The sequence below is a fragment of the Clarias gariepinus genome, chromosome 27, assembly GCF_024256425.1.
Source record: "Clarias gariepinus isolate MV-2021 ecotype Netherlands chromosome 27, CGAR_prim_01v2, whole genome shotgun sequence".
Classification (NCBI taxonomy): domain Eukaryota; kingdom Metazoa; phylum Chordata; class Actinopteri; order Siluriformes; family Clariidae; genus Clarias; species Clarias gariepinus.
The window spans coordinates 12,842,936-12,856,387 of NC_071126.1; the positions used below are offsets into that span (position 1 = coordinate 12,842,936).

Sequence of the window (13,452 nt, forward strand, 5' to 3'; positions counted from 1 at the left end):
ATCTTCAAATCTACGTGCTGAGAAGGAAGTGAAAATTCAAAAGACGAAAAATAAAATTGCGACATCGCATAAGAAACGAGAAGCTTGAAGGATGAGTAACCAGCTGTGTCTTTGCCTTCTCTCTGCTATAGTCTCCTTCCCTAATTCAGCTGCTTGTCCTCAGCTCACCATAAACGTTTTACCACTGCTCTGCTTAGAATTGCTTCCTGTGAATGTTGTTTGTACTTCATAATACTAAGATGAGCTTGTGAGCTACAACCTTCCTTTCTTTTTATCTTCACAATCTCCAAGAAGACCATATCGTTAGACAGGAAGGATACACGAGGAGAGGTCTAGAATGTCATATCTCACAGTCCTCGTACGGAATAAAACTGGCAAACGCGTCCACTGTCACACACAGCATTGTATGTAGATCGACGATGTTAACGCTGAGGCAAGTCGGGGTGTGGCATGAAAGCCAAAACTGCTTCTATCTATTGTGACCTAATATGTGATTTCTAGCACAACACGCATTCAAATGTCACTTCTTTCAAATTAAAGCTAAGGTTTCTTTTCAAATTAAAGAAAGATTCATTTCCAACACAGTGAAAATTGCAGATGAAGCTTTGGGGGCTTGGTCACGCCCTGATAAAACTGTTTGTTCTGTAACAGCCGTTTGTCTGTTTATTGATAACAGGGCTTCTTATTTGTGTGGTGGTCTGGGAAAGCCTGTCTAAAGATGCTGGGCCAGAAAAAAAAGCCAAAAAAAAACCCAACCTTTAAATATATATACCTTATACTTTGGAACTAGGTGTGTACAATATAGATTTTCACATATAACAGAGATAAACTATTTAATCGTATATAACCAAGAGAATTAAAGTGACAAGAAAACAAGCATGCCGGATTTTTAAGGAGAGTAGGGGAGAAAACAATAACGCAACCAGCTGTGCAGTCTGGAACTGTTTGCTAGCAGGGGCAATTATGAAATCTCAGCTGGATTCGTAAGTGATTCCATTAACATTATTTGTACAGTGTTGGATCTAAAATTTCTTTGTAGGCCCCTTTTGAATACTTTTTTTTAGATTAAGGAAAAAAAAAACGTCTGGCTTGTTTAATCTTCTAACTGAATTCCCAAATTAATAGTGTTTTCAAATAAAACTTGCAGTGGAATCCCTAATAAACATAGTCAATTGGTAAAAAATTGGCTTCCCCACTGGAAGGGGTAAAAGAGAAAAACATTGTTCTTTTGAGCAAGCACTGTGCTAATACACAGAAAAGTTTTGCAGTCGTAGCAGTGGTATATGCATAGAGTCTGCCTAAAGATGTCAAAACCCTTGCTATACTTTAGCTACTTCCTTCTCACACACTGATTGTCACACTTTGATCAAGTTGTTGGATAACTGCGTGCTGTATTGAAACAGACAAGAGAGTAATCAATTAGGTCTGTAATCAGACACCGGCTGTCAATGTCTGTGACTCACATGCGCTGCAGAGAAGCCTGTTGTCGGCTCTAGGTTCTCTCCCTCACACACACATGTAGCTCCAGTGCTAAACTAAATACTCTGCCAAAATGGCCCCTCTCCCATTTCTCACATGTCTGTGTATTGTATGTTATTTGCTCTATCGCCATTTAAAATCATAGCTCTTGTGTTTTCTGCTACACACAGACATTTTACCGCCCCCCCCCCCCCGAGCCTCACCATAAGCATACACTTGTTACGAATGAGAAATCATTACGACTTGACTTACAAAGCAAACTTCAGACGACAAACTAGTCGTGGCTAATCGACTGCATTAGCCAGGATGGAGAACCTTGTGTGCATTTCATTTTTAGCTGAACTGTGAGTCAGGGGTGAAAAACGGGGTCAGATTTCCTTACAGAAGACGGAAAGCAGAAGGTCTTTGTTATGAGCCAAACAGACAGCTCTGTCCTAACAGCCATCATCAATAATAATAATAATAATAAAAATAATAACTACTCCTTGATGTGAAAAGAACTAAACGAGTTGCAGTAATATAGAGTAAACTGCAGTCAGTCAGGCTATTCAGGCTCACACACCACTGTCTATGTTTCTTCAAACTGCAGAAAAAGAAATTCCTAGAAACACCAGTTCAGCGGGGTACTGTTATGTTTTTTTTTTTTTATCCATTCATCTTTAACATTCAGGATATTTGAAACTAAAAACAACTGAAATGCTGCAGTCACGAAATTGCTTCGATCTCAGCGCTTATAATACCAAATGTTCACATTAGTAGTAGTAGTAATAATAATAATAATAATAATAATAAAAAAGAACAAAATTAAAATAAACAGTGTTTCGCAGTGAGCGCTGAGACAAAAAAAACAAAACAACATTAAACAAGGGAGAGGAGGGAAAAACAAACAACCAAAAAAAAACGTTGACCGGCACACTTCGGCAGGTTACGCTGTTCTAAATGTACAGTAATGATACCCAGGGCCCAATTTCTTACTTCATTCAGTCAACATTGAGTCCTTTCCATTTTCAGTCCTCACACACAAAGCATATGGCTTAATTATATCTGTAAAACACCGACATGTTTCAACTAGGGTGACAAAGAGAAGTTTTATCTCTACTAGAAAGCAGTTCAGTGTTATGAAATGTGGGAGATGTGGAACAGGAGAAGAGAAAAAAAAAAAAAAAAAAAAAAGAAGTTCCCCTACTGAGACGGGAGGTGAACCGGAGCTCATCCGGCGATGTCTAAGCGTCCAGTGTAAACGTGAGCGAATTGCAATACTGTCTAGACACAGAGACGAAAAAAGACAGAGCACACGGGACAATGAAGGAACAGCGGGGGAGAAAATAGAGAGAGAAAGAGAGAGAGAGGAGGACAGAAACGACTACAGAAAGTCCGGAGCACAATCCTTTTTGGGTTCCTTGACGTTCTCCTCGCGACATAGACGTAAGCAGGACAGTGTTACAACAGATGGCAGGTGGATGAAATTGGCTTATTCCTGAGCCTAATTTATGATTGGAATTCAAATTAAATCTTGATGTGTCAGCATGTGCATGAGTAAACATTGAGATATAGAACTATATATATATTCATTTATTTATATGGACGTGTGTGTGTGTGTGTGTGTGTGTGTGTGTTTATATGTGTAAACATGATGTCACTGTTCACCTATTTCATTGAATGTATGTTCATACTGCAGTACTGCATGTGTGTGTGTGTCTGTGTGTGTGTATAGGTGTGTTTGTATGCATGTGCCCAGATGGGATGCAGGTTTGGGATTTAGAATCAAATACAAGTTTTCTCCGTGATCATCGTGCCATCCAGCGAGTTAAGACGGCATCTGTGTTTCTACAGATCCAAGATCGGCATCGATGGCTATTCCTCCTTCCTCTATCATCGCACTTATTTCCTTCCCTTTCCCCGTCTCTCTCTTCACCACAGCAGCGAGCAGGACCAGCAGTAGACGTACTGAAGGATGTTGTACCACATGTAGCCCGAGATGAAGGCAAATGACTGGACTGCACACAGCCACGGCAAATCCAGGGTCATCGCCCGGGAAACGGCCTCCTTCTGACCTTTCGATGGAGGAAACGTTCCTGCAAAACAGCAAACTGTGGCATTATTTTTCGTGTGTGTGATGGGAGAAACACAGAGAGACACGGAGACTGATGGATGAAAATGTCTGACAGATGGATATAAAGACAGTCAGGTATACAGACATGCAGACAGTTTAACAGGCAAACTTCTATAAAGATTGACAAGATAACAGACGGACAGAAAGTTCAGACTGACAGGTAGAGAGTCAGGTAAATAGACAAAAAGAGAAAACAACAATTATAGAGATAACAAAAATTATAGACAAAAATTAGTAGAGATCTTATTATTATTATTACGACAAGTGGACTGATGGACATAAATATCATACAGACATATACAAAAACTGTCAGGTGAAGTCAGTCAAAAGTTTGTTCACAGCTTCAAGTCAATGTTTTTTTTGTTTTGTTTAAACTTACCTCTGCTGCAAAGCAGAAGTTAATTTATAAGACATTCAAGCTAGGCGCGAATGATTTGTACCTTGCCCAAAAACTATTCCTCCCCCCTTTCTACTGGCCAGCGTATTTAATTATTATTTATTTTCTGTTAATGACACTCGATTGAGCAACACACTAACGGAATCACTGCTGTAAAGTAAAAATAAAACAAATTAACCTGCACTTTACCTTTGAAAAGAATTGCAACAGAGCAGTTTTCTGTGTAAAGTAAAGAGAAAGAGTGTGTCTGTCTGTGAAAGCGAAAGTAGGAGGGGGTCTGTGTGTGTGTGTCTTGGTGTCAAAACAAGAAGCGCATGCGTGATACATGATACTTGGTACTCGTAAACCAAGACTTGCTCGTTTTCCAAGTCAAAATGTATTAAAATTCTTTGCTCGTCTTGCGGAACACTCGCAAACTGCGTTACTCGCAATCCGAGGTTTCACTGTATGTGGTTTACAGCACACTTCTCCCCTGAATTAGGCAACACTCAGGTACGTCTTTGTTAATTTTACTAAAACTAAAAGGCAAAAAGAAGAAAAAAAGAGCCCTGACTGAACAAAAGTGCCGACTGCACCACAGGCCTCCTAAGAAAAAACCCGCACCTGACCTTACTAATGCTTTTGGAAGTTACTGTAACAGCGAAGGGGGACTACATCTGTAATGCGATATTATAAAGCCGTGTGGAAGTGATGATTAGGTGTACTTTGGGCTGTATAGAGTAGACATACATATAGCCAGGTATATGAAAAATGATATATCAGACATATAGCTCTCTGGCACAAAATGTGAAAATTATTATTAGAAGTGTTTTAGGGAGACATTACACGCAGTCAGAAAAGTGTGAGATGAACAGAGGATGTGTGAGCTGGTGTACGCCCTTACCTGTCTGATAGAAGTGATCGAGAAGTTCTTCCTTCTCCACAAACCTCTGATAGAGCCAGGATGTGAGAGCTTCCGTCTCGACTGGCACCTCTCTTACCGGATAGATCCTGACACACAAACACACGTTTTTATTAGTAAAGTAACTGTTTGTGGTTATACAGTACATTTCTTCTGTTGAACTGAATATTGTTAACAAGGACAAGAAGACGATATCATAAAATCACAATCAAAACCAACACACATACCATCTCATGCCACCTTACAAAAAATACTACTAATAATAATTAAATAAATAAAATAAACAGTGTGTTACCACCACTATGTAAACTTTAGCACACCCCGTTAGCTAATGAACACGATGTAGCATGTCCCTTTTTTTTTTTACTTTATGGGTTTACACATCGGCATTTAACAAGCAGTTTATTACTTGTACAACTTTTTATTACATTTCATCAACTCTCTGGAGCGATCCACCTGGCTCAGTCCCCTCAGCTCTCTCAGGAAGCATTCTACCTAACCACACCGCCTCACTTCCTGAAGGAGTCTACCCGGCTCTAGTCCACTGTTGCCTAGAGACATCCTGAAGCCGATGGTTTCCCCCAAGCTCCAGCCCTGAATGCCTGAAGCTGGTTGTGCATGTGGTCATAAGCCTGGAAACAACAACCTGAAGGGTGTTTTATTTCTGCTTGTTAAATGATGTGTAAAGCCATGAAGTAAAACACGGAAGCTTTATCATGTTTAGTATCTTTACTGTGTGTGTTAAAGCACTTGTTGCTTCAAACAGGTTCTCAGGGAAACCATTAACCCAAGCATACCCCTTCATTTCTAAAGGCAAATCTTTTCAGTTCATGCGTTCGCAGTCTTCAGTTCCTGACCTACCCAGATGGCTCCATCCTTTTTAGCTTAGCTACACCCCTTCAGGTCCTGGACCATCTGCCTGGCTCAGTTCTCAGAAACCATCTACCTGGGTATGCCCCTTCTGCTTACAGGGGCTTCTACCTGCCTCCTCCCCCCAAACCAGCTGGTTCTACTCCTTCAGCTATTTAAAATGTTGATGATGCAAATCATTTTCTGAATTAGAAATCTGTAATCAATTCCAGCAGGTAATCTACAAATAAACGCCCATGAATGTCCCAAACCTCTAACTCTTAAACTCTTCAGTGCTATACATTATCTATCACAAACCATCATCTATTTAAAATAATGCCTTGACCACATCCTTTCTTTATCCTCTCCTCAACTTCAGACAAAATTCCAGACGTCGTCATCTGTACACCGACAGTGCCAGAGAAGACAAATTACAAATGGACAATCTGTGATTGGACCCGACCAAACTGTGTGTGATTAGCAGGTTTCTGAAAAAGTGCTCGTCAGTGTTTCAAAAAAAGAACCACGCAGATGTGCAGCTTTCGGACTATTTCCGCTGATGAAGGGTTTGCATGTGTGCGTGTGTGCGTGAACAGCTTGGCGGAATGCAGCCGTGGCACTGCGAGAAACGCTGAGAACGAAACACGACCGGCACACGAAATCCACCGACGTCATCAATTATTCACAGGCAGTTTGAAAAACAATACACACGCAGCAAAACACAACGAAAACAACACACCGTGCCATGTGGACAAAACAGAGCGAGGCTAAGGAAAACCCTTACATCTGATAAGGTTAATACATACTACTGTGGCTACACTGTGCCATCTAGATATAGTCACTCCCTTTATGAATATGAACAAAAGTGTATAAAATATACCTTAGACAGAAACAACAACAAAAAAAACTAGATTTGTCTGAGCAAAAAAAATTTTATGCTTTATAACAAGAGTATTCAGTATGTGTCTAAAAAGATTTTTTTTTTTACTTCTTAAAAATGTTATGTTTCAGTTGCTTCAACCATGTCTTGTTTTTCACATCAGGTTACACACATGCAAAACCCCTTCATTCAGAACTGCTACAACGTGCAATATTGATGCGCGGGTCGTCTGGTAACCCGCAGGTCGGGTTGGGGCGGGTAAAGAAATTGTCACTTTATTTGCGGGGCAGGTCATTTAAAACAAAATTAAATGAAAAAATCCATGTATGTTACGTGCAATTCCCTATAGCCTATATTAAATATTTGGGAATATGAATTTTTTTATTTTATTAAGTTCTTTGATAAGGTTACGTCTTGTGACAAGTCACGAAAGCACCAAGCAGCTACCGCTGCCCAGCACAACAAAAACAAAAAGGTAAAAGTGAAGATGGAAGACGAGGTGCGGGAGAAATTCAGGTTAGGAATTTACATCATTAAAAGAAAAAAGGTCAGGCTGCTAAATCTAATGTTTGGGACCGGTTCTCAGAAATAGCGTAAAAACGCTAAATGAACATTTCCATGTGATAAATGAAAAAAAAAAAAATGTCTGCTGTAAAAAAAAAAAAAGCTGTAAACTGTAGGCCTGCCCTATACAAATCTAAAATAAAAAATTGTTTAGCCTAGATTACAAACGCTGCTTTGTAAATGTTTAAAATGTGTATCATTATCTTCTTATTAATATGACCTGATTTATCGTTCATATTCATAATCATATGCTGTTTTAGTTTACAGGACGATGTTTCCAAGGACTTTCAGGCTAAAATAAAGGCTGTTTTCATTTGAATTACAATGCCTACACACAGTTCAAAAGTCTGAGCCTGCATTAAGAATCTGGGAATTTATTAAAAGCGGACCTATTATGCAAAATTCACTTTTTAGTCATTCAGCAAAACAGCAAAAAATTATACAAAACAAACAAACAAACAAAAAATCCATGCTTTGTGTCATGTTCACAGATTTCTATTGGCCAGAGCTTAAACAAGCCAATTACATTTTTCCCCCTAACGTGACCTCATATAAGAAGAGCCCGTCCTCCCAATTGTTCATCAATTCAGATCTGATGTTTTGTAGTGGGACATGGCTCAGCAGGAGCTCGCTTGCGGACATTGAAATGGTGCATTTTGAAGGGGAATGAAATAAAGGGAGTTTAAGGTATGAACAATCATTATATGAGGGATAATTCAGCTGAAGCATTAAAACACGCACACAAACACACACACTCACACAAACACCCTCACACAGATCTTTTTAGTTAAATATAATACAATATTTTATTTATTAATTAATTATTTAATTGAAATTATTTTAATTTAAAAAGATTTACCTTTAAAACAGGAAATAAACCAGAATATTTAGAATTTAGAAAATTTGACATACGCAGCATGTTAATTTACATGTAAAAAATTACAAAATAAGTAAATTTTTCTTATGCAATATCCTTTAAATTTGCATCGTGCTCAGATTTGGATCAATTTCATCTCACATGGATTATCAGGTTTTATACAACCTTGTGGAGTTCATGTCAGCTCGAGCTTATACTGAAATTAAAGATAAACGAAAATAATTTAAAAAATGATGTAAATTATTTATAAAATTCTTTCTAAGATTTCTAGTTTGTGACTCAGTTAAAAAAAAAAAAAAAAATCCATCAGTGGTAGTCTCAAATGTTAAGATGAGTGAGATCCAAGTCCAGAATATTGTTCTTAGTAATTGATAAAAGCTAAAAATTTGTGCTGGAGTTTTCGGCAAAACAGCCTCTGCATGAGTCTAATCAGTTGAGCGAGCTCTCTAATGGATGTTTACTGCTCGCTGACGACGCTGTTCCTGTTGAGCGAAAAAAATCACAGCTGCTTTCACAGCCTAAAGAGAAAAAAAAAATCAGGCAGAATGTGTTGGGAAACAGATACAAACACTGTTATTTTCTCTCTTACACACATGCTCACACATGCTCACACATACACACAATATCTAAAGTCAATTATTTACAAATAATTTGCTGTTTATTTACTGCTTTTCTCATTTTATTTTTAGGTATACAGTAATGTGCAAAAATCTTGAGCCACCCCTCATTTCAGATTTTCTTGTATTTTTAATGTAGTCTTGAGAAACAGTTCTCTAGGCTTCCTGGAGGACATTTTGGCACTCATTTTCAGTACTGTCCTTGTCCCTGATCGATTTCCTATTAATCATTTAAGCATTAAAAAAAATCTAACCAGTGAGAAACAGGTGGAGATGATCTGTGATTGCTGAACGCTTTAATCAGGTTAAGCTGAATGGTTAGAACAGACGAGAGAGGAAATGAGGTTGCTGCTGAGATCTAATACATAAACAACCAATTTTTAATTTGTATCATTAAACAGCTTGTCAAAGTAAAACATTTGTTCACGTTCCTTTCATCACCTTAATCCACGAAGCAAAAATTATGTATTTGACATACTTTTTTAACATAATCTCCTTGCTTTTCAATACACTCTGTCCACAAGCTTTACACTTGTTGGTCAACAAACTTTCGTATTCCTTACGTAAAAGGTTTAAGACTGAGCTGCAAGCCACAAATGTACAGCTGTCTTCACTTCTTCATCAGAAGTGTATCTTCGTCCTCGTAGGGCTGCTTTTAGGGAACCAAACAGGTGAAAGTCCAATAGATCAAGACCTTAAAACCAAGTGTTTGCGACAGTGTGGGCAGAAGTGTGCGGACATGCATCGTTGTGCGAGATCACGGGACGCCCCTGGATAGCAGTCCTCTCCGTTTAATCTGTAGTTTAGACTTCAGCTCTTTAATAAGCACCTCACTGTAATGAGCACTGTTGATTGTTGAACTTTTTCCTGATAATGTGCTAATCCTGGCCATTAAGAATCCCAGAAAACTACAAGAATAAATTTTTTAGCTGATGGTTGACTTTTGAATTTTTTCTTGGTCAGGGATTGGTGATGTTTTCGTTCCATTTACTCTCATTGAGTCTCGTCAGCAGTAACAATTCTCTTTAAGAAAGTTTCACCTTCCTTAAAGTATTGGTCCAAATTTTGTTTGCAGATATCCAATCAGTTTGTTCATACAGTCCGTAATAAATATGCGTACTTGAGGTATCCAAGACCACAAAAAAATTTATATTTATATACATATACATATATATATATATATATATATATATATATATATATATATAATAAATCACTGCACGTTGCTCTTCCTTCTTGCAAATCACATCCGTTTTTGCTCGCACCGCAGTTACAAATGAAATGATGTTATATGTTCACACCTGCAAAGCAGAGAGTGGGAAAAGAGTAGCTTTGAACAGAAAGCGTTATTAAGACAGAGCAGCCAACAGAACTTTACTATTGTGTGGAATGTGGATCATTTTTGACTCTCACATTATCTAATTTAATATAAAAAAATTAGGGCTGGGGCTCAAGACCTTTTGCACAGTACTGTACAACATTTGTATTAAGATTCAGTTTTTATTAAACCAAGAATGTTTTTTAAATCATCTGATCACACCATGGATGTGCAATTTGAACCTCCCTGTCCGCGCCTCCCATGTCCTGAAGTGACCTCGCTATTCAGACGTTGCTCAGAGAAGCAGACCTTAACCAGCTAAACTCGATTTGGAAGCACACAGCACATTTCACACTCATATTTAATCAGATTATTCCTTACAGGCTGAATCGATGAGCGGAGATGATGGAGTGAACCGAGTCGACGCTCACTCTGTACTGCCTGATAGCTTAGATTAGCCTGCGCTGTTTACTGGGTCTTATTTCACTTTTATCCAATTGGTTCGAAATTGTTCTAGGAATTGTTGTTGGTCCTTTTTTTTTTTTTTTTTTTTTACTAGAGGTTGTTAAATAACAATAATAATACATGAATCTATATACCTAGAATCTAATACTGTCCATGTGCAATGAAAGACAAAGCCATGATCAGTCAACATACCAATCAAAGAATAAAAATGCAAAAAGTCTATATCTTTCGCTCATGTCTTTAAAAATTTATTTGTTTCTCTTGGTGCAACTAGAAGAAAGTATTTGGACCACATGGAGGAACAAGCAGTAAAAAGGTTTCTCTAGGTACTGTAAATAAGTTAGCATTGCTGTTTCACAGCTCTAAGGTTAACGGTCTTATTCTGAGCTCGAGTTACAGTCTGTGTGAAGTTTCTCCCTGTACCTGCATGGGCTTCCTTCAAGTTCTTTAAACTGCTTTAAACTGTCCCTAGGTGCGAGCGAGCGAGTGTGTGTGTGTGTGTGTGAGTGCTTGCATGCACGCACTGTGTCTGGCAATAGACTGCTGTCCCATCCTATGCTCCCATCCCAGTCCATTTTGACCCTGACCTTCACACCTTTATAATTTTTGTACCCACAGGTAACGCTGTTTGGTTCGTTTGTGCCTGATCGGTGTATGATGTGGTGACCCGGGTGATTTAAAGCTTTCCCTCATGGGAAACATTCACAGTGGAATTACAGGCTTATTATGATCCATTAGTCTGCTGTAGGTCTATCGTATGTTTCTGTAAGCCTATACCGGTAATATTGTATTATTTGTGACATCCGCATTCAATTGAAGGCAGCAGTAGTGGTGCTGTATCACATGATGGAAAGTCACTGCGTCATGTGATGGGGAGCAGCTACGTCAGGTGACAGCAAACGGTTTTAAGTGTCAGGACGTTAGAGCTATTGGTAAGTAATTGTATTAACCTGTTCTATTTAACGATTCAAGCTAAAACTATAGTCTACTTGATTAACAAATGGTCAGTTTTTCTGTGTCTTTATGAAGCGTCACCGTATTTTGACTTCGTTACTATGCCATGGTTAAAAAGGTCAGTATGTCAGAGACACTGCAAGCCATGATTTTGAAATGGAGTGATTCGTACTAAAGATCATTTTTAAAAATCTCAAAGATTATTACAAAAAACTTAATTAAAAAAAAAAAAAAAAAAATGCTTGCCTATTAAATTTGAGAAAAAGAACAAGAGAAGTAATAATAAAAAACTTTTGCTTTGGGAGAGAAGGACATCTGTGCAACTGTGTTTGATCGATCTGTTGTCTGCACTATTTTTAGCAAGATCCCTATGCATACGCTCAGCGCACATAAGGGATGGGAATCACCGGGGTCCAGATGAAACGTTATCATGAGATTCTGTTATCATGAGTTTATAAATATCCTGTCTCAATACATTTTATACAGTATGCTGCTGTTAAAACTCGGCAAATAATTTGCTGAAACCACACAGGCCCATCAATGTGTCAATAGTTTAAAAATGCCCCACCTGTAAGATTATAGAGGAAAACTACCATTTCATGACCTTAAATACAAACCTATATAATAAAAAATCGATTGTGCCACACAAAAGAATCGCAATACGTAACTGAGAGTAGATCGCTATTTAGTCATCAGTGCCACCAGTCTCCTCTGAAATCTCTGTGCCATAGCTGATTAAAGTAGGAATGCACGTGCACAGGAATGCACATTACTCTTGACATTTCCCACAAAAATATAAAAATAGTTCCTTCCACAAACCAAGTAGGTGAATACTGCCACCTGTTGTATCGGTAAGTTTAAAAATGCTACTATACCCAATACCAATTATGTACCTGGGCAAGGTACAAATCAATCATGCCTAATATGAAAAAGCCCTGAACCTAGGGAACATACATACATTTTGGCTATAGTTCTGTAATGAAAATATAACTATGCAGCCAAGGACATATTATAATAAACAGAATGAGCAGCTCACCTCTCATATCTTCTGGTCTGAGTCGTTTGTTCTTTTGTGACGTGTCTCTCAGCCACTATGCAGTGCATTACACAGAAAATAGAATTAAACGGTTGGCTTCATAAGTCTTCTAGTCCCAGCCGTTCGTTATTTTGAATCTATTGTGCACTGCATAGCGTCTATAGGAGTCACGTGACAAAAGTATGAACGACTCAGACAAGAAGACTCAAAGGTAACTACTTAATTATGTTTCCTGTACCTAACCTATGGAGGTTTGCGATGCTTTACGCATGGGCGTCCGGTATAAAAAGAAAGATTCGCTCTCCGAGACTACACATTCTTCTGAGTCATGTTAAAGACTCGTTCAAAAAGAACAAATCATTTTTGAACAACCCATCACTAAAGTCCCCCACAATACCATGGTAGGAGGAACATGCGACTACGGAGACGATAGCAAATCAATAATCTGAGCTGGTCTTCTCCGGAAGATGTCGTTTCACAGGCATCATGTTTACTGAATAACATTTACACAATACAAAATGTACTAAGCTTGTTTCTTGTTCTTCAAGTAGACTATAGTACTTGCTTGAACAGTTAAAAAAAGTAGCAGATTATTAACAAAAATAATAATTTAGTAATCGTAACAGTTTTACTAGATAGTATTATAGAACTAATGAAGTTCTATAAATTATTTGCTTTTTCTGATTGAACCGGTTCCAAAGCTTGTTGAGTTGAGTGCAAAAGTCCATAGCAACGTTGGTCTGATATTTTTGCACAATTTATTGGCATTCCTTTCCTCTGAACAGTGTGGTGGTATTTGGTTTAAAAAAGGAAATTGTGTCAGACTACAATGTCTTGAGCAAGCTGTGTTCCTGAAGTCTACATCTCCTTCAGCCCATAAGGAGGTTCAACCGAGGGGAAAATGAAGAAGAAAAGTTATAAAAAGGCTGCAGCCTGGTAATGCTAATGCTAATGGAAGCATCTTAGCATTCATTAGCATGGAATCAGACACAGTATAATGCA

General features: G+C 38.2%; 1 protein-coding gene across 2 annotated transcripts in view; it reads right to left on the reverse strand.

Moving 5' to 3' along the window:
- Positions 1–1,666: 1,666 nt before the first annotated feature.
- Positions 1,667–13,452, reverse strand: part of lpgat1 (lysophosphatidylglycerol acyltransferase 1) — a 51,378-nt gene continuing 39,592 nt past the window's right edge. For both annotated transcript variants that reach the window (XM_053489219.1, XM_053489221.1), the window contains exons 7-8: positions 4,873–4,979; positions 1,667–3,554 (exon numbers count right to left, since the gene is read on the reverse strand). In XM_053489219.1, the coding sequence (XP_053345194.1) occupies positions 3,391–3,554; positions 4,873–4,979 (271 nt within the window). In that variant the 3' untranslated portion in view covers positions 1,667–3,390. The remainder of the gene's footprint in view (positions 3,555–4,872; positions 4,980–13,452) is intronic.